The sequence below is a fragment of the Nyctibius grandis genome, chromosome 10 (genome assembly GCF_013368605.1).
Source record: "Nyctibius grandis isolate bNycGra1 chromosome 10, bNycGra1.pri, whole genome shotgun sequence".
NCBI lineage: Eukaryota > Metazoa > Chordata > Aves > Nyctibiiformes > Nyctibiidae > Nyctibius > Nyctibius grandis.
Window position 1 is genome coordinate 16,736,274 of NC_090667.1, and position 18,637 is coordinate 16,754,910.

Below are 18,637 nucleotides of genomic sequence, written 5' to 3' on the forward strand. Positions count from 1 at the left end.
CATGAGCCTGACCTCTGGGTAGTGGAACAGACAACTGCTTTTACTGCATTTCCACTGGTCAGAACAGCACTGAAATACAGGTCTTCCCAGGAAGACTGAGAATAGCCTTATTTCACATCAACCTCTCCTTGCAGGAAGGCTCATCACAAAACCTTTCTTAGGTGACCTGCTCCTGAGGACACTTGCTTTGAAAGGCTGCTGGCTGTCCAGAAAGCAGCTCTGGAGGTGGAGCGATCTAGACGTTAGCAGTAAGACTTTTTAAATTCAACCTGCTGTTCTCTTTGTCTGAAACACCAACTGTTTGGTTTTATTTGTTTTTTTTTTACTTCTGTATAGAATGTATTTCTGCTACTTTTTAATTGTTTGTTCTAGAAAACGAAGCAGGTTTTTATAACTGTAGTACACTTCAAGCTGTTGTAGTCAGGTGTGTGCAGCACAGGTCACAAGTGAAGGAGCAGTACACAATATTTGTGTGGGTTTGTGAACAGGCAGTCGCAGGGATGGGGGATGCTATTTAAAAACTGCTGTTTATCAGCATCTTCATACCTCTGGGGAGGAAGTTAAACACCAGTTAAACTTTTTAAAAATACCCCTCCCTGACTGCTGTGACTTGAAGTGTTTCCCTTTGATCCTTCAGCCAGCCCCTCACTGCCCTGAGTTTTGTAGAAGAGTTTTTTCTACTGTCTCTTTGGCTACAAAAGGATTGTTTCCTCTTCCTCTGCAAGTGCTGGATGCTATGAGTACAGTCTTAATACAGAAAACATGCACTGATAGCAATGTTCTCCCTGCCATCAATGTGATTTTGATAGTGTAGTTTAATAAAATGTTATGGTGCTGAAATAGATCTGCTTTATTCAAACACTGGGCCTGACTCGTGAGTGGTTTTTGCACTAGGAATGGGGCTTCTCAGGACAGGCCCAGCCCCACAGCAGCCTGCTGCTGCCCTTAAAGCTCTGCAGCTCTCCAGAGGACATCTCTTACACTGCAAGTATTGATATTTACCTGTAATCCCCTTGGATGCTGTTTCAGACCAGACCGTGTGCACGTTCCTGTATCCCCCAGTCGCTTCCCCTGGGAAGGTGACGCTCGTGCAGGACTGACCTTGTGACCAGCTGATGCTCTTCTGCACGAGGGGCTGACAAAGCGCTCCCAGGACAGGAGCTTTTGGCATCAGGGGTGGAAGCTTTGAGAGCAAGGTTGGGTTTGGCTCCTCTGGAGATGCATCTTTAAGCCAGTAACTGAGAAGTAGCAAGGGCTTCTCTCCATGTGCTCATTCTAATGAACAGTGATGTTTTACCATAACCTTAAGCCAGAGCTGGATACCATTATTTTCTTGAAGCTGAAATCACAGAATCCCAGAATCAATCAGGTTGGAAGAGCCCTCTGGGATCATCGAGTCCAACCATTGCCCTGACACCACCATGTCAACTAGACCAGGGCACTAAGTGCCATGTCCAGGCTTTTCTTAAACCCCTCCAGAGATGGTGACTCCCCCACCTCCCTGGGCAGCCCCTTCCAATGGCTAATGACCCTTGCTGAGAAGAAATGCTTCCTAATGTCCAACCTGACCCTCCCCTGGCGAAGCTTGAGGCTGTGTCCTCTTGTCCTATGACAAATGACCCTCTTCTACTTCAGCGCAGCTTTGTACATCCCAGAGCCAGTTCCACCTTGGTGGAAGGGCAGAAAGGCAGGTCCCAGTGCACTGCCTTACCTTCCCCGAGCACAGAGCGAAGAGGAGCCGGGCTGCAGGGCGATTCTCTGTTGGTTGGGAATTCTCATCTCGTCTTTACTGGGGACTGTGTTCCAAAGGGAAGAGCGTGCCTGCATTTTCCAGGCACTGCATTCCTCCGAAGGCAAGACAGCTGCTGCTATTTCATGGATACGTAACAGATATTTAATGCGAGGTAAAGAACAAAAACTTTCTGGAAAAGTAAAGTGTTCTGATAGTTTAAGGTTATATTCTACTTAAAGCTTACCAGGCACGTGATACTGTTTCTATGAAGAACTCCAGAGCTGCTGCCTGCAGAGGCTGAGAACAGGAAGGTGAACCAGAGCCTTATTCTGCTTCAATTCAGGGGCATTTAAATACCCATCTGATACCAGTGCAGGAGAGGGCCAGCTCTTTACTTTTGGGCCAGACATCAGGAACATTAAGCACAAAACCCAGCTCTGTAAGAACTCTCACACTAATGAGATGTTAATTTAAGATTACCCTTTCATTTTTCTAAGCTGTTCCACACCGAGTGATCTTCCTTCAGGTTTTTATATTCTGCATCTTCCCGAGCCCCAGCAGGGATCACTAGAACGCAGCTTTGCCTCAGACCAAGGTAACAATCAACTGAACTCAAACAGTTTCTACAAGTTGAAGAGGAAATCCAACCCCCTCACGCTGATGAAGGCAACAGCGCTTTTACAGAGAGGCTCTAGTGCACAAGAGGAGGCAAACAGTCCATCACTGCACACGGGAAACTCTGCTAGAAGTAGTGGGTAGAAAGGCACCCGCTCCTGGGGCTTTCCCTCGAGCCACTGGGGTTTTAGATCACTGAAAATGGCCTTAAAAATTCCACAATTCCATTTTGCTTCCACGTAACCCCACGCTGCCACTGGCATCACTCTGCCTTTTGTATTCTCTCCCCAACAAGTGCTCTGAGCAAGGGGACACCTTGTCCCCCGTCCCTCAGCATCCTTGTGTCCCAGGTACCCACAGACCCTCCCAGTTCACCACGGGGAGCAGCAGGTTCTTTCCCCCACCAGAAACAAGCCACGGCAGGCTCGAGCACCGGCATCACAACGAGCCAAAATCCTTCCAGAGCCAACAGGTTTTACACAGCACCACAGAAACTACTTCCCAGCAGGATTCCTGCGTGGGGTGACCCACAGCGTGACCCCCAGCCCCAGGCACACGCTGGTCTCACCGAGTTGTTCCTACCACCAGCCAAGTGCCAGCCCCACCTTCCACAAACTGAAGAACTCGGTGTTCTGGACAGTAATTTTATTTCAATCGAGTTAACTTTGTACACTAATGCCTCAGTGCGTCCTTTCAAAGGGAAGGAAATCTTTTCATTAAAAAGTATTTTGTACATAAGACAACAAATCATAGAAATGAACACGGTAACAACCCTAAAACACGCGCAGTTGTACCCTGACCCGCGTCGGCTGCCGGAGGAGGAGGAGGTCAGAGGAAGGCAAGCTCTAAGCTTTACATTCGATTAACATAATTAGAAGCAGACGCCGGTGACCCCAGTCCTGATCGGAACCACCGACCCGTTCTGGGTCCCAAGCTCTGGGCCCCCTTGGGTACATTTCAGCCTCACAGAAGACAAATCCAAGCCAGCCACAAATTCATGGGAGAACCCTTTATGTGGCACCTGCTGGGAAACGCCAAGGTCAGTGTCACAAACACCAAGACACGCAGGTGCTGGAGCAGCAGTTTCGGGCCGTTGCCCTGCCTACAGCCAGCCTGTGTCACAGGGAACCCACGGCACCAACCGCGTCCTCCAGCTCAGTCACCAAACCCAGCCTCCCCTTCCCACACCCCAACAGCTTCCACCTGCTGTTAGAAGCCACTTCCCTGGGCCAAAAAGCTGCCGCTTCCCTCACAGACCAGCCAATGCTTTGAGGAGATCTCAGTTGTGTCCATGTCAGCCCAGAGGACCCAAGGCAGAAGCCCCCATGCCCCCACCCCAGCAGCAGCAGCTGCAGCTCCAGCTGGCCTGAGGGTTAAGCTGCCCCGCGGGGACAGAAGCGGGGACACAGCTCCCCGCAGCGCAGTCCCTGTCCCCCGACAGCAGCACATCCTACGGTTGGTTATTAGCCTCAGGTTTGGCTTTTTTCTTTTTCAGCAGAGGACACGTTACCACCCCTTCTGAAAGAGCCTTTCTTCTTCTGACCCCGGGGCAAGCAGCCATCCATCACCTCCCACCTTCTGTCCCTTCTCTGTCCTGTTTTTAGCCCACGCCTCCAGCGTAGAAGCACAAGCAGCAGAGAGCTGACACCTTCTCAAGCCAGATCCATAGGTTGGCCCCCAATTTCACCTTAGCAAGTGCTAACATTAGTATTCATTTTAGTCCACCCTCAAAAGAGCAGGAGAAGAAATAACATGTGAGAAAGCAGATACATTGCTGCAACCGTTAACGACACGCAGGCATCTCCGTTACTGTCTTGATTTAGCCACAAATTAAGGGGGGGGAGACGAGGAAGAAGTGAGGATGAAGAGGCAGCCGTTTCACACTGCTGAGGTGACCCAACACCCTCTCCTACCACCTGCAGGAAGGTCTCCAGGCAAAGGGAGATTCCATATGGACGCAGCACCTACACCTCCCAGCGCACAGCCCTGGCCCAGAGCTGCTCTTCGTGTTACTACCAGTATTAACGCTCGCACCCTCTACGTGCTGAACCACAGAACCGCGTGAGGAGGATGAGCAGGGAGAGGCACCAGCATCTCCACTGCGGGTACAAAGTGGAAATTCACACTCACCCATCTTGTCCCCACCAATTAGTTCGGCTCAGCCCACCCCACAACGCCCTCCAGCCCCAGCCCCGGGGGCAGGGCAGCTGCTCGCAGTGCTCTGCTCCACTTGCACGCTCACGTGGAAGTGCAAAGCTACACGGGCGAGCATGCACGTAACCCTCCAGGGCTGGCCGTGCCCTCCGCCCAGCTGAGAAGGTTGGAATTGGGACAGAAATAGGAACAAAAAAAATCCCTTCAAGTAATTTAAACCAGCCCATTCTTGAGGTTACAGCTGCGCAGGAGCAGTGACCAGCTGGGCCTGTTCGGGGTGATAAGGCAAAGAAGTCCTGGAGGGATGGAAGAATGAGGAGGTGTCAGTAGTGAGAGATTACGAGTGATTCTGTAGGTTGCTTCTTCACACTCCTGTGATTCTCATCTCCAAGTGACCAGCACCCACGGCCTCCAGTTACTTCTGCACGCAGCTCGGCCAGGCGAGGCCCCCGCAGGCGGCCGACAGGATGATGTAGATGATAACCTGGGGGAAGAAACCGGCCCCTTCAGCACAGAACGGCGCCTCCACCGCTCAGTCAGCACTGACTCGCCCTGGCAACCAACACACACGCGTGGAAACCCCGGGGTATCAACACCCAAAACAACTTGTCAAACGCCCCCCAGGACTCTGTGCCAGGGCCTCTCCCTCCACGTCCTCGCAGCAACGTGGGGATGGGAACCGTCCTCCAGCAGAACATGAACAAGGGGCCGCTGGTGACAAAGTACTTCCTACATCTACCCTGCAGTGACACTGCAGCAGCCTCAGGTTAGCGCCGTTTGCACGAGCACACGCGGGTCTGAAGGCAGTGATGTGCTACTGGCACTGCCCAGCAGCAAAGCCTGACTTAAGAGCTCAAGGTTCTCCTGCTCCATACTTACAATTGATACAAGGATGATGACGATGGTAAGCTTGAGGTTCTTCATACACATGGCTCTAGCAAGGTTCCTGCTGGTAGTTTTGAAAGTGACTGACTACAAGAGAAAGTAAAACAACTCATTAATTCCTGAGCCTGCTGCAAGGGAAGCTGCGTCCCAAGAAAGCAGATGAAGAGGCTTTTCCCAGCTCCCACTTCCCCAATAATCCAAACCACTGCAGTTAGCTCCTCCCGAGCCATTTAACTCCTCCAGTTAGACTAATACTGAACGGGCATCAAGAGAAAACTCTCCCACACTACTTCAGGGGCAAGATAAAGTGTAAGTCTGGTCCAGAACCAGCTCAGGGTTGGGCCTTCCCACACTCAGCTCAGGCACATTAAACCCAGAACATCACCGGGTCTGTAGGCTGCCCACAGGGACTAGTTTACTTTAGAGTACTTCTGGTTGGGTTCTCATTTGACCTGCAACCTTCTGGCAATTGAGGTGCTCCAAAATTGTTATCATAGAGTCACAGAGTGGTCTGGGTTGGAAGGGACCTTCAAAGATCATTTAGTCCAACCCAAAACAACTGATCTAATCACCAACCTTATTACATAAATACACCTGCCAAAACGAGACAACCCATATTGCTACTCTTGTCTAGCCCCTGTGGAACTGCTGCCAAGTCCTTCAATGCTAGAACTTTCCTCCAGTATTTGGGCTTGCTGCATTTTATGGAAAACTTGTGGTTGCCCTGGTCCAAGTCTCCTCCCTGTATCTTGCAATTCCACCCATCCAGAACAGGTTTTGGTCACCAAATGACCTCAAACACCCCCCAGGCTGTATTAGTGCAACTGTTTTCACAGGCTTTCCCCAAACAGCTCCCACATGGACACGCCTGCCCAGAGAAAGGCCACAGCACCCACAACATCCCAACCCAGCAGCACACCCTGCTGGTTATTTTCAGGTTTTCCCCACAAATCCCCCAAACTTCTCCAGATAAGGTGACACCAGCCAGAACCCCATCCCTCCCAACTGGAATTTTGACTTTAAGCCAATTCCCGTGCTCAGTGTCTGTTTAAAAGTGTCTCTAGACGCTGGTCTTCACCTCCACTGCTCCTCAGTGAGCACAACTGATGCCATCACACTATTTCCCCACTGCTGAGTTCTTCCCCAGACTTACCGAATCCACAAGATTCTCTGTTTTATCGATCAGCAACTCCAGCTTCTCCCCTCTTTGTGCCACAAGGTCTGGAGAAAGAGACAAAAACCCAAATCTGTGGGTGGAATCCCAGTGCAAAAAGCTGCTTCCAATACCCAAGCCCAGCTGCGAGCCAGGAGCTCTTGGCAGTGACATCAGGTAATTCTCAGCCTTCCAGAGATTGCCAGGCCACTACTTAAGGAATAGTCTCACATCACACAGGCTACGTTTTGGGATTGACCTGAGTCAATTTTAGTCAATTCCAGATCTAACACTGTATTTTAAGTGGTCAGATTTGTCAAAACCTAAAACAGCCTGACACAAAAAACCCCTGTAAGCTACTGAGGAGCATTTTCCTCCCAGCAGGGACAAACAGACCGAAAGCAGAGCACGCTTCGCTCCATCACAGGCTGTGCCAGGGCTCCTCACACCCACCTGCCACCCTCAACCAAATCCAATGCAAGTGACAGCTTGCAAACTCAGAGCTCCCCCAGCCCCTTCTCACCACTTCACTCTGTCAAGAGAAGCCACCCCACCACGGGCTTCCCTCTCGGTAACTCCCTGCCAGGCTGGCCCAGAGGGACCCTGCACGCAGGGCACCGAGGGAAGGCCCGTACCTATGTTTCGAACCATGATTCCTTTAAGTTCATCGATTTGAGCTTGCGTCTCTGCCACCTGGTCAGTGCCCTTGCTCTCCGAGTGGTATTTCTGTAACAAATGGATAGTCAGTGAAAGCAGGGACCTACAACATTGCACTTCAGTTCCTTAAGACAAAAAAAGGAACCTCCTGGTCACTACAGAACAACACAGACATAAATCTGAGTTTTCAAGTTGCCCGAGACATTTATAAGCGGGTAGTGGATCAAAATCTGACCTTCTCAGCCACTTACAGATCACACATGCCCATCTGCTCCTGCGCTGCAGGACCTGCAAGGCAGCCAGGTGCCTGCAACCTCCAGAGTGCCCACAAATAACAGCCCCTTTTGAAAGTCGAAACAACTGGCCACAAGAAAGGAAAGTTAAGACAAGAATCTGTGAGATACAGTTCACTAAGTGCCTGGGCTACTACTATCGTTGGTCCCACTCCCACAAATCATTTCTAAAGTATTTATGAAGGCAACAACTTTCATGACCTTCTCTGCTTATCTCTAGAACACATCAAGAGAGCCCTGCAACTTCAGAAGCAAGAGAGCATGCAGCCATCTCTGTGAGCATCAGAGGGAGCTCCAGCAAAGACAAGGAGGGCCTGTGAACTGGAAACACCACACCAGGAGGTGTTGAAGATGGCCAGTTTGAGTTGCCTGACTGCTCTTCCTGTAGAGCAGATACAAGCAGCCAGGAGCCAGCCTGCTGTGTACTAGATCCACCTAGGAGGATTTCACATGCCACCTCCTAGCTACACTCTGGCACTTGCCGACAGCTTTGCTGATACTGAATCCCTCTGATGTGTTACAGGGACTTCACTCAAAGACTGTTCTTCCCAGTCTGGGGATCACAAGTGAACCTCTGGCGATGGCACAGTTCAGGCTGGTAGGTGAGAGAAGCGCTAGCCAACGTTCCCAGGTTAAAAGGAGTGTCACGGTGTTTGCAGAACCAAAGTAGGGAAACTGAGGTGAAGTCAGCATCGAATAACTGAGTTCTGCTGCTCCCGGACTGATTTTAAGTCACTGCTCTCATCGCAGGTCCTTTGCAGTCAAGCACTGGTAGACACAGCTCCTATTACCCCACTCCCCTTAAGTCACCTTCACCCAGGTCTCTACAGCAAAACTCATAATTGTTGTTTTCCCTGTAAAAACTTGTAGCCGTTGCACTCACATCTGAAGACCTTCACGAAGTATCTCTAATAAGAGACCATCTAAGGAGACCAACAGCAGAGGCCAGGACTACATCATGATCACGCTACTTCATGACTTAAATCCCAATTTTCTTCTGAATAAGAACAAACCAACATTGCTCAGGTTATGTAGTTGTTTGTAGTCAATTAAGGACTCCAAGTGTCTTCAACAGAAGATTCAAAACACTTTCCTTGTAGTATAGCCTATATATAGCTGTAGCCTGAGGGTTTGTGCACTAATAAGGCTATTGATTATATGAATCACAGGGCAGTTATTTACTCCTTCTCTATTTTCCATCTGACTTCATTAATTTAATTTGACTTTACATCTAGCAACAGGCCTGTGCTTTCCCCAGGCAGGAAGCCCCAGGAGCCTCTGTGCAAGCTAGCTGGAGAGTCTACCACGGTTCTGCATACAGCACTTCACTGTAATCCAAGCCCAGTTTTCTTTCCTCCTGACAAGGACACAGTACCCTGTCACACTCCAGCAGTGTGCCACTGAAATCCCCGTGAAGTGGAGAGCAGTGAGAGGCCGTTAGGGATTACTACATACTGAAACTCTGAAGTTTAGTTTAACAGAAATGGAGTAACACACGTTTGTCCTGCTCTTAGTGACAGTGACGTTTGCTTGCACTGGGTGGTCAACTGGAGCTAGGTTTGACATTTCAAATGTTACCATTAAGATCTAATCTCCAGTGCAGCCACCTGGTACAAACAGTCAATGCATCACTATTAACCCCAACCCCTTTTTACCACCGAAGTAGCGAAGCACCCAGCTGCGGGGTAAGCGTGGGGAGAACAGCCAGCTCCCCTGGCTTTATACCCAGACTCAGCACAGCGCTTCAGTTCTGAGTGAGAAAATACAAGGTGGGGAGAAGTTTGGCTCGCCAGGGAAATCCCATTTAGCACCAGATCTCACCAGCTGCGCAGCTAAGACACTCGAGAACTCGCTGTTCATTGCATAGGGAAGGGCTGTCTGTGCTCTGGAGCCGTATGTGGTCTGAAACCTCTTCTTGATTTCATTCAGGAAGGTGAAGGCTCTGGATCGTTCAAAGTCCTGGAAGAAAGAGAGCAGACCATGTCCAGAGCTGTGTCAAGTCAGGAATAACAAAGGAATAACGGAGCCAGTTGCAGAGAAACTAATTATCAGTTCTTAACAGACGTGCTGCACACAACACTGGGATTTGACTGGTTATCCTGGGGTTTGAACAGCAGCCAGATTCCAGTCTGGACACTGGTTGGCAGCAGACTTCACTGGGGTATCCACAGTTCCAATTCTGTGCCAGGTACCTTTTTCCAGCGAGGGAGAAGTTTTTGCTTCAACACTTCCAGAACTGAGGAGTATTATGCATATTCACTGACAATTAAAGGCTGCCTCTACATCTAGATCCTACTGCACTGGGGCTGCCAAGAAAAAAACTAGGCAAAAGCAAGAACTTAACCTCAGAACTATTCACATGCTTTTGAGTTCCAGGCTTAGACTTCAAAGCTGTAACCGATGTGGTTGAGAACACAAGCAGCAGCTCCAATGGGAAAAAAAGGCACCTCAGATTAGCACCCACTATTGATTTTCTTTGACATACAGATACAAAAGAGCCAAAACCTGCAAAGAGCCTGTCTCTGCAATAGCTGTAACCAAAATACTTACATCATCCGTGATGCAGAGGTATATAATCCTGTCTTGGCAGATGTAATGAAACAGATAACTGCAGAGAAGAAAAAAAAGAAAAAAAAAAAAAGGTCATTTGGAGCTGCCACAGGATTTATCTTCTAGAAGACACTCCTGCCTGTGGGGCCTTCAAGGGCTGGAGAAGTAGGAGAGCCAATTCCAGTTACTCTACAGGAAAACACACAGATGCCTGAGGTAAGTGGCTCCGTTCCTACAAGCTACACTGAATCAGAGACCACCTACATGCTAAAGAACCCCTGGCCTCACGTACTTCACAGCACTCCGTGCTTAGCAGTAACTCTGTGGGACATCTAGTTGCCAAAAAACTTCAGTTCCACGTTCTTCCAGCTACTTACTTGTAAAAACAAAGCCTTGACAGGACACCCAGGGGTAAGATTTATGTCTAATCCTAATCAATGAGCATCCACGCACTAGTTCACCTGTGACACGAGCTGCAGTTAATTGAAGTGACCAGTAAAAGAACACTTTGGTGAACCTCACTGGTACAGTGACTTGCTTTAGCCTTGTCTGTATGACCACTGGGTTGCACTGCCTTTGGTTTTCATCGCAAAGGCTGAGAGACAAAGCAACCACAGCAGAAAATCAGAACAATAATCAGGCTCAACGGGCTGAATCACGTGGCGAGGTTAACTGTTCATGTAAAGATGCTGAGCACCCTCCAACTCACTCTGGAGTTGTATAAAAATAGAAAACCTGATTTCCTATCAACTGCCTTGGTACTTCTTGCTTAAGCTAAATTCAAATCCTGGCTAGGCTGCAAAGTTCTGGGGGAGAAAAGTCGCTATTGAGCTGACTGCACATTCAATGAGCACACTAACACATCCAATACGAATGTGGCTACACCCCATTTACTCCTACCCTCGTGCATGTTCACTAGTCTCTCCTCCCACACCCAGAAGAGAAGCATTTACTCACTTCCCATGTGAATAGGTCAGTTTGTTGTTTTCAGATGGTATTTTTGCCAGGATCTGCTCTGTCACCTCCAGGAAGTTTCCTCCACACCAGGCATGTTTGGCAAGGATGGTTGTGCCCCTCGCCACAACAGCGAACAGGATAGCCATGACTTCACACTACCTGGAAATTAAACACCCCAAGAATTAGACTCGCATTCTTTGGCAGAGAAAGCATCATAATTCCCCTTTTAGGTTCTGTTCAGAACACCACCAAGACTACAATAACCTCTAGAAGGTTTTTCTTATTGCAACTGCATGGTGTCCTACAGTCAGTGGTTCCATAATGAGTTTTGCCTACCTTGTTTACACCTAGACTTCTAACTATTAGTACATTTTTTTGCTCTTCAACTGACCCTTAAGTTTTTTCTTGCTTGTTATTGAAAAAAACCTGCCTGTGGCCAGCAAGCTCCAGTTCAGAAAGGAAGTAAGTGTCTTGCAGCTATGTTAACAGCAGCTCATTATACAGACCAAGCCCACCGTCCGTAACGCATGACTGTTGAGGGGTGAGGCCTTGGCTTTGATCGCTATCAAACTGAAGTGGTAAAACTGCCGCTTGCTTAGAGTCACACCCCACACACATCCCCTTTTATTGCTCTAGAGACACTCACTAAGCGTATGTTGGCCCAAGCTGCCTGTAAAAGCACATCATCTGTGCTTCTCAAAGATAGGACAAGAGGACACAGCCTCAAGCTTCGCCAGGGGAGGTTCAGGTTGGACATTAGGAAGCATTTCTTCTCAGCAAGGGTCATTAGCCATTGGAAGGGGCTGCCCAGGGAGGGGGTGGAGTCACCATCTCTGGAGGGGTTTAAGAAAAGTCTGGACATGGCACTTAGTGCCATGGTCTAGATGCCATGGTGGTGTCAGGGCAACGGTTGGACTCGATGATCCCAGAGGGCTCTTCCAACCTGACCGATTCTGTGATTTGCAAACCAATCACCCTCAGCAACGCACCATCTCTACAAGTCAACATTCTTGCATACACGTCAAAGTGGACAGGTTACAGTGTGCAAGTGTTTGAGGGCCAGACTTCTGTGAAGTCGCCAGAGTTGGAAAAACAGCCTGCTGTCATTTAAAGGGACACATTTAATCAGCTCAAGTATCATCACATTAATCTACTGACAGATCCAAGATCTAACATGTGAAACCACATGTCAGACCACAGGTGTGACATCTGCTCAGCTGATACAGTACATCCATAAGCCTCTTTTCTGCTTTGGAAAGACTTAGGAAGATATTTGACCCTGCAAAACCCAAAAATCTTATTTTTCACTTTGCACTTGGCTGCCCTCACATTGCCTGCCTTGGTTTGTGTCTAGAAACGTCTGGCTGGAAAGATCACACCCCTATTGCAATGCAACCAAGGAGCTTGGAGATGTCTCCAGAAACAGGTACAACAGCAGAGCAGCAGTGGTTTAGCTGCAGGATCCGAAGACCACAGGCAGCAAGACTGAACACAGGCTATGCCCAGCCAGACTTTCCATCCCTCTGGCACTGACTGAAGTGACCCATCGATCTTTCCTGTGTCAGTTTTAAGAGGTCAACATTGGAGGGGAAAAAGAATAGACGCGTGGATTTACTCAGAGAATACACTCCACAGCTAAGCTACAACCACCTGGGAGCACTGAGGTATTCAGAGCCTGCGCTGCTGAAGGGAACTGAAGGCAAAGGATGAGTCTGACAAGGGGCCGCAGCAAGGAAAGCAGAAAGAAGAACAGTAAGAGGTCTCAACGGGGACTGCTTCGGAGCAGAGCACCCAGAGTGCACCCTAGAAAACCCAAGAGAATTCATAGCGCCAGTAATGGGGAAGGCAGACAAAGCCTCACACCATGCAGACACGAGTCCCAGATAAGCTGTTCTTCACTTTTCCTGACCAGTAACACACCAAAAAGGCATCAATAACTGAAATGGGGAGGAAGCACCAAAGCCCCCAGCAGCAGCTCCCCCAAACAGATTTGCTGCTCTCACTTCCTCCTGCCCTAAAGCTGGCACTCCTCCGACCCGTATCCGTGCCCCTCCACTTGCACCAAGGGCACGGGGGAAGGCCCTTGTGCTGCTTTGCACAGCTTGCTTCTCGTTTACCCAGTCACAGAGCAAGACCTGTTTTCAGAACAAAGGCAACTTGTTGTTTACCTGCTGCTCTTTTTGATGTGACAGTTTCCTTGTCCTCACTTACTGTGTCCAAGTACTCATGCACCACTTGTTTCCCACCCACTGCTCCCACCTAGGTGCCAACCTCATCTGGACATGGCTCAGGGATTTAACCAGCAGGATTTACATCCAGCTGACGTGCTTGTGCAAAATCCGTTAGCAAGAAGGGAGATGAAGAGTGCCCAGACCAGCAGACCCCCTTTCACTACTGGTGAAGGAACTGGGGTTTGCAAATAGCTGTTCCCCTGCCTTGTCCCCCTCGCTTCCAGACCAAAGCAAGCAAGCTCCAGCTCACTTGAAAATGTGGGTACAAAGAGGTGACAAACAGTTAGGGTTGGTTTTGTTCCCTCCCACAGTCACAGGTATGCTGGCTTGCAGGCTCCCAGCTGCTCTCTGACATCCAGTCTGTCAGCACTGCAGAAAAAAAAACAAGTTCTTTTACATCTGAGATGATCTTTAAACATAAGGACAGGGGGTGTCTATTGTGCTCAATTAAGTACTGTCTATGTCCACCTGAAGAAGATTATGGAAGTTACAGAATATGGGAAAGTACCAGTAACAGTTTTTCCCCCTTACACACTTTTTAAGGGAATTCCTCAATGCAAAGATATCCAAGTAGAAAGAATATAAAGCACAGAAGAAAGTTATGATTCCTCACTATCTGTAACATAAAATGAAAAGAAAGTTCAAGAACAGGTTCCAGCAGAAGGAAGCAGTTCTTCACACAACACAGCCTCTGAAGTTTGTTCCCACATGTTATCACAGAGGAAAAGAGTTCACAGGAGTTCAGAAATTGACAAGTTTATGGAGGAAAAGTATCACTATTAAACAAATATCACCCAGGCAGCCACTCACAGGAGCCTAAGAGTTTATCATGAGTTTCTTCTGTTCTCCCACTCTTCCACCAGCCACCACAGAGCCAGACCCACCTTCGCTCTGACTCAATACAGCCATTCATAACACTAAGAATCACTCCACAGAAGTCCAGGATTTTTTTTTCCAGGGAGAAATGCTCTGAAGAGCAAGTAATACCTTCAAGCAGCAAAGCAGGTGACTGCCAGGACAGATCCATGGCCCAGCCCAGGTTACGACTCTCACAGTACTCGAGCTTTAGGGCTGCTCCTGCTCACCACACTGCTCTTCTCTGACAGAAACAAGAGTTATACAAAGGCCTGCGAAGTCCCAGCACTCCCAGTCTAGAGCAAATGCCTTAAAGGAGTTTAAAAACAGGCTTCCAAGGCATCCTATCATCTCTTGCAACACTTGAGCTACCAAGAACATCACATGACAAGCAGCCAGCCAAGTCATTTGCAAAGCCTCTTAGAGGCCCGACCACAACCTTTTCCTTCCAGCATCACTGAACCAGCCTGCCAGATCACACCTCCCCAGGTGTTTCAGAGCTGCCCCACTACAGAAAATGCAAACTGCCTTCCAGAAAGCTCTACTAGAAAAGCTCACAGACTGGTCAGCCTGCACACACACAAGCCCTGAACAGTCTGTGTACGCAGCACTGAGCGCTCTGACACCCTGCCTCAGAAGACTTAAGTGACCAACCTAGCAGTTTGGTTTGGTTTTTAAACCATCTTTAAATTGCTGCATCAACCACACATTGATTGCATTAGAGCAGGAAAAGTAGTCACAGATTCCAGCGATATTTTGCTGCCTCTGACCTTAAAAAGCTACTATCAGCTCTTCAAAGCACAATGCTACAGGCGTGGAAGTCTGAGGGTCACAGAGCAAGACTCTAGTGCTCTGAGTCAAGACTCACCTACCTCTGGTTAAACGAAAGCTGAGTAAGTTACTAATCACAAGTCCCCCCCTCCATGGACCTGAAGAGACCAAAAGCCTGAGCCTGATGCTCACAGCATTATTTAAAATAGGAGCATTTGGACCTGACATTGAGCAGAAGCAGAGATTACTCAAACATAAAGGAATAAGCAACTCCTTGGACCTTCCTGCAGCAGCCACTACCTCCACCTGAAGAAGCTGTAACAGAAGAGAAGCAAACACAAAAACCAGACCCAACATGTTTACAAGGATGAAACACAAGTAAACCTTGGATAACTCAAGTTAAATGCTTATCACACCAGCGACAAGGGCAGCCACACAGCTGATGCTGATCTTGTAAAGATAAATGATTAACTGCCATGCAACTGTTCCTAGTTTCTCCTGCTTAAAGAGACAGCAGCTCACTCCTGTCTGACAAGGCTACAGAGAGAGCAAAAATATTTTCCCTGCAAAAACATCTGTGGCCAAGAAAACAAAAATTAAAAAAATCAACTGTCCAGTCCTTCACAAGTGATTCTCTACACACTCAACCTCATCCCCTACCCTACACCTCAGCTTTGACTAATTTAGCCAGAAGATGCAAACTACACAAACTAATTCTGTTTTCTACCCACTCACCTGATCCCTTCAGGTGCTACCAACCCTGGGTTTCCTAACGAGGAACTGCTGAGCAGCACAAGTCAAGGAATTTGAGAACAGTTACAAGAGCACACTGATCTGCAGCAATACAAACTAAACCAAGAAGAATTTATTATACAGTCATGTCCCTTCAGATCCACCAAGATACAGCCATCTGCAGTGTTTTGGCTGGTCCAGCAACTGAACCAGAACCATGTGGGTGCGTGGTACACCACCAGGTCACAGCCAGGAATAAACAAACACGACTAAGCCTCTTGAGCAGTCAGGTGACTGCCAAGTATCAAGACACCAATCTCTTCACATTGCAGTCATTCAACAAACAGGACCAATACAAAGGAGCAGTTATAAAAGAAAAACCATCCACAAACCTTCCCCTTGCCACACACATTGCAAAAGATCAGCAGCCTGCAAGGCAGTGAGCGACTAACCTCAGAACTACAAAGCCCACACAAGCAAAGAGACCTTAATTCCCAGAGCAGAAGAGCTCCAGGTTCAAGAAGTGGTTTAGACAACTTCTAAAAGTCTCTGTTAATATTGGATATTTGCAGAACTCATCAGTGAGGTGAGAGTTCAACAGCACCACAAGTAAGGTGACACTCGCTGACACTGTCCTGGGACAGCGAGGACATCAACTCCCTGAAGTCACAGTCCTCAGCCTTAGTAGACCATAGCCATGTACTCTGTGATGACACCTGCCCCCAGCTTTGAGCAGAATGGATTACATGAAGTAAAACAGATTAACACGGAGCATATTTCTCTCTCTAAGCAGTGTCTCATGCAGCCCTGTAAAACCCACATATTACTTGTGTTAGTAACACAGATCTATTAAACTGCTAGAGAACATCTCTCCTCGGAAGTTACAAGAGAGTCAGGAGTTAAATCCATTAAAACCAACCCCTTTGTCCCTTCATCCAACCTAGGGATCACAACTGTTTTCTATCCAAACTTACAATATTGAACAGCTGGAAATAACCAAGAGCAAATCTTCCTAAAAGAAAAACCCACTCAGAGAGATCAGGTAGGCCTTGCACAGAAAGGCTCCAAATCAGGAGGTTAAGGGGGGGAAAAGGCTGCATTTCTCAGCCACCCAGAAAACACCTGGCAGCTAACAGAGGTGAGTCGAGTATTGCATTTGTATCACAACGACTATTTACTCACTGCAAGTCACCCCACAAGATGCAGCGTGCTGCTGTCTACAAGCTCTCACGGCAGGAGGGCACAGAAAAACCTGCAGCATCTTAAAGGATGTCAGAAACACAGGTTCAGCCTTCAACGTGATGTTTAAAACCTCACTAGGGATGATGTGTTATTTTCAAGTGAGATACAAAACAACTTGGTGGTTGCTCTGATTTCACTGAAGATCTAAAATAAACGGATGACAGTTAAGACAGCTGGGGCAAGAAGTGAACCCAGAAAACTGTGCCCATCCTCTATCAGCAGTACTGCCCCTGCCAGCCAAGGGGGACTCACACACAATCAAGGAGGTTGGAAGAGCCCTCTGAGCTCATCGAGTCCAACCATTGCCCTGACACCACCACGGCAACTAGACCAGGGCACTATGTGCCATGTCCAGTTTTAACTCATCAGTTCTTCTTGACCAGAGGATTCACACCTCAGTGCCAACAAGCAATGGAGGAGGTGATTGCTTACGTTCCTAGAAATCCTCTTGACAGAAGGCAAGGGCCACCACATTACTACTGGCTTTACACATGAAACAAGCGCAGGTGTTGCAACCCTGCAAGCTCCAAACTGCCAACTGCAATAAGATCGTTTAAGTATGGTGACTTCAGCAGAAAGCAGCCTAGACTTCCCTTTAACCTTTCCCTTGGCATCTGCAAGTTATTATTTTTTAAAAGATATTCCAGCGTTAAGCCCTGTAGTTTATTTGTTCGCGTTAAGCCTGAGAAGCATGAACATTTGTGCACCAACTTAACAGGAGTTTAGCTTCCTCTCTGCCTGCACAGCTCACTTCGGATTCCTCCGCTTCACCGTAATGGAAACAAAGCACTAGATAAATTAATCCAGTTTCTCCTCCAGGCCCATCGCCTTTTCTGGAAGGCAGTGCAACATGTTTTAGAAGAGGAGGTAAAGAAACAGAATATGCTGGCTATCGAATAAGCAGCTCTCTAGAGAGGTAACACGTACACCCTAAAGCACGCGTACTCAGAGCACCCCCCTAGTGCCCCTGTCGCGAGCAGGATGAGGGGGGATGGTTTTAAACTGAAAAAGGGGAGATTTAGATGAGATATTAGGAAGAAATTATTTACTGTGAGACCCTGGCCCAGGCTGCCCAGAGAAGCTGTGGCTGCCCCCTCCCTGGCAGTGTTCAAGGCCAGGTTGGATGGGGCTTGGAGCAACCTGGTCTGGTGGGAGGTGTCCCTGCCCGTGGCAGGGGGTTGGGACTAGATGGTCTGTAAGGTCCCTCCAACCCAAACCGTTCTGTGGTTCCATCACTAATCATTTATCGCTGCCCAGGCTTTAAAGCCCACGCAACCCTTCGCTCCCAGTCACACCAACGCCACGACGCCGCGGGGTTAACCGCAGCACAGCAGCTACAGCCTTTCCCCCCCCCCATGCCCTCCAGCCGCCCGCTCCCCACGTTCCCCCAGCCCAACCCCACGCCGCGCCTCCCCCCGCGGACACCGAACGAGGCCTCTGACCGCCGGCGGCACCGGCGCGTCTCGGGCAGCGGCCCAGCCCGGGGCGGGACGCCCAGCCAGGCCCCTCCACCTGCAGGGAGGCGCCGCCGGTGCCCCGCTCCCCCACCGCAACAGCTCCGGGCCTGGCGGGCCCAGCCAGCCAGCCCCGGCCCCGCTGCGGCCTGCCGCCCCCGGGGGGACCGGAGACAGGGCCGCTCGCTGGAGCGCGACCAGCGGCTCTCCCGCCTCCCCGCCGCCGCTCACCGTGGCCGCCGCGGCAGGAGGCACCACTCGCAGGGGCCGCCGCGGCAGGAGGGGCCGCCGCCCGCCGCTCTCCTTCACCGCCCCCCGGCCCCGGGCCGCCGTGACGCGCTTCCGGCGGGGGCGGC

At 49.3% G+C, this 18,637-nt stretch overlaps 1 protein-coding gene across 1 annotated transcript; it reads right to left on the reverse strand.

Moving 5' to 3' along the window:
• Positions 1–2,977: 2,977 nt before the first annotated feature.
• VAMP7 (vesicle associated membrane protein 7) lies at positions 2,978–18,633 on the reverse strand. The gene is made up of 8 exons (XM_068409527.1): positions 18,513–18,633; positions 10,997–11,155; positions 10,040–10,097; positions 9,311–9,448; positions 7,175–7,265; positions 6,540–6,607; positions 5,381–5,473; positions 2,978–4,985 (listed from the first exon to the last, which is right to left on the reverse strand). The coding sequence occupies exons 2-8, from the start codon at positions 11,140–11,142 to the stop codon at positions 4,917–4,919; spliced, it is 663 nt and encodes a 220-aa protein (XP_068265628.1). The 5' UTR covers positions 11,143–11,155; positions 18,513–18,633; the 3' UTR covers positions 2,978–4,916.
• Positions 18,634–18,637: the final 4 nt, after the last annotated feature.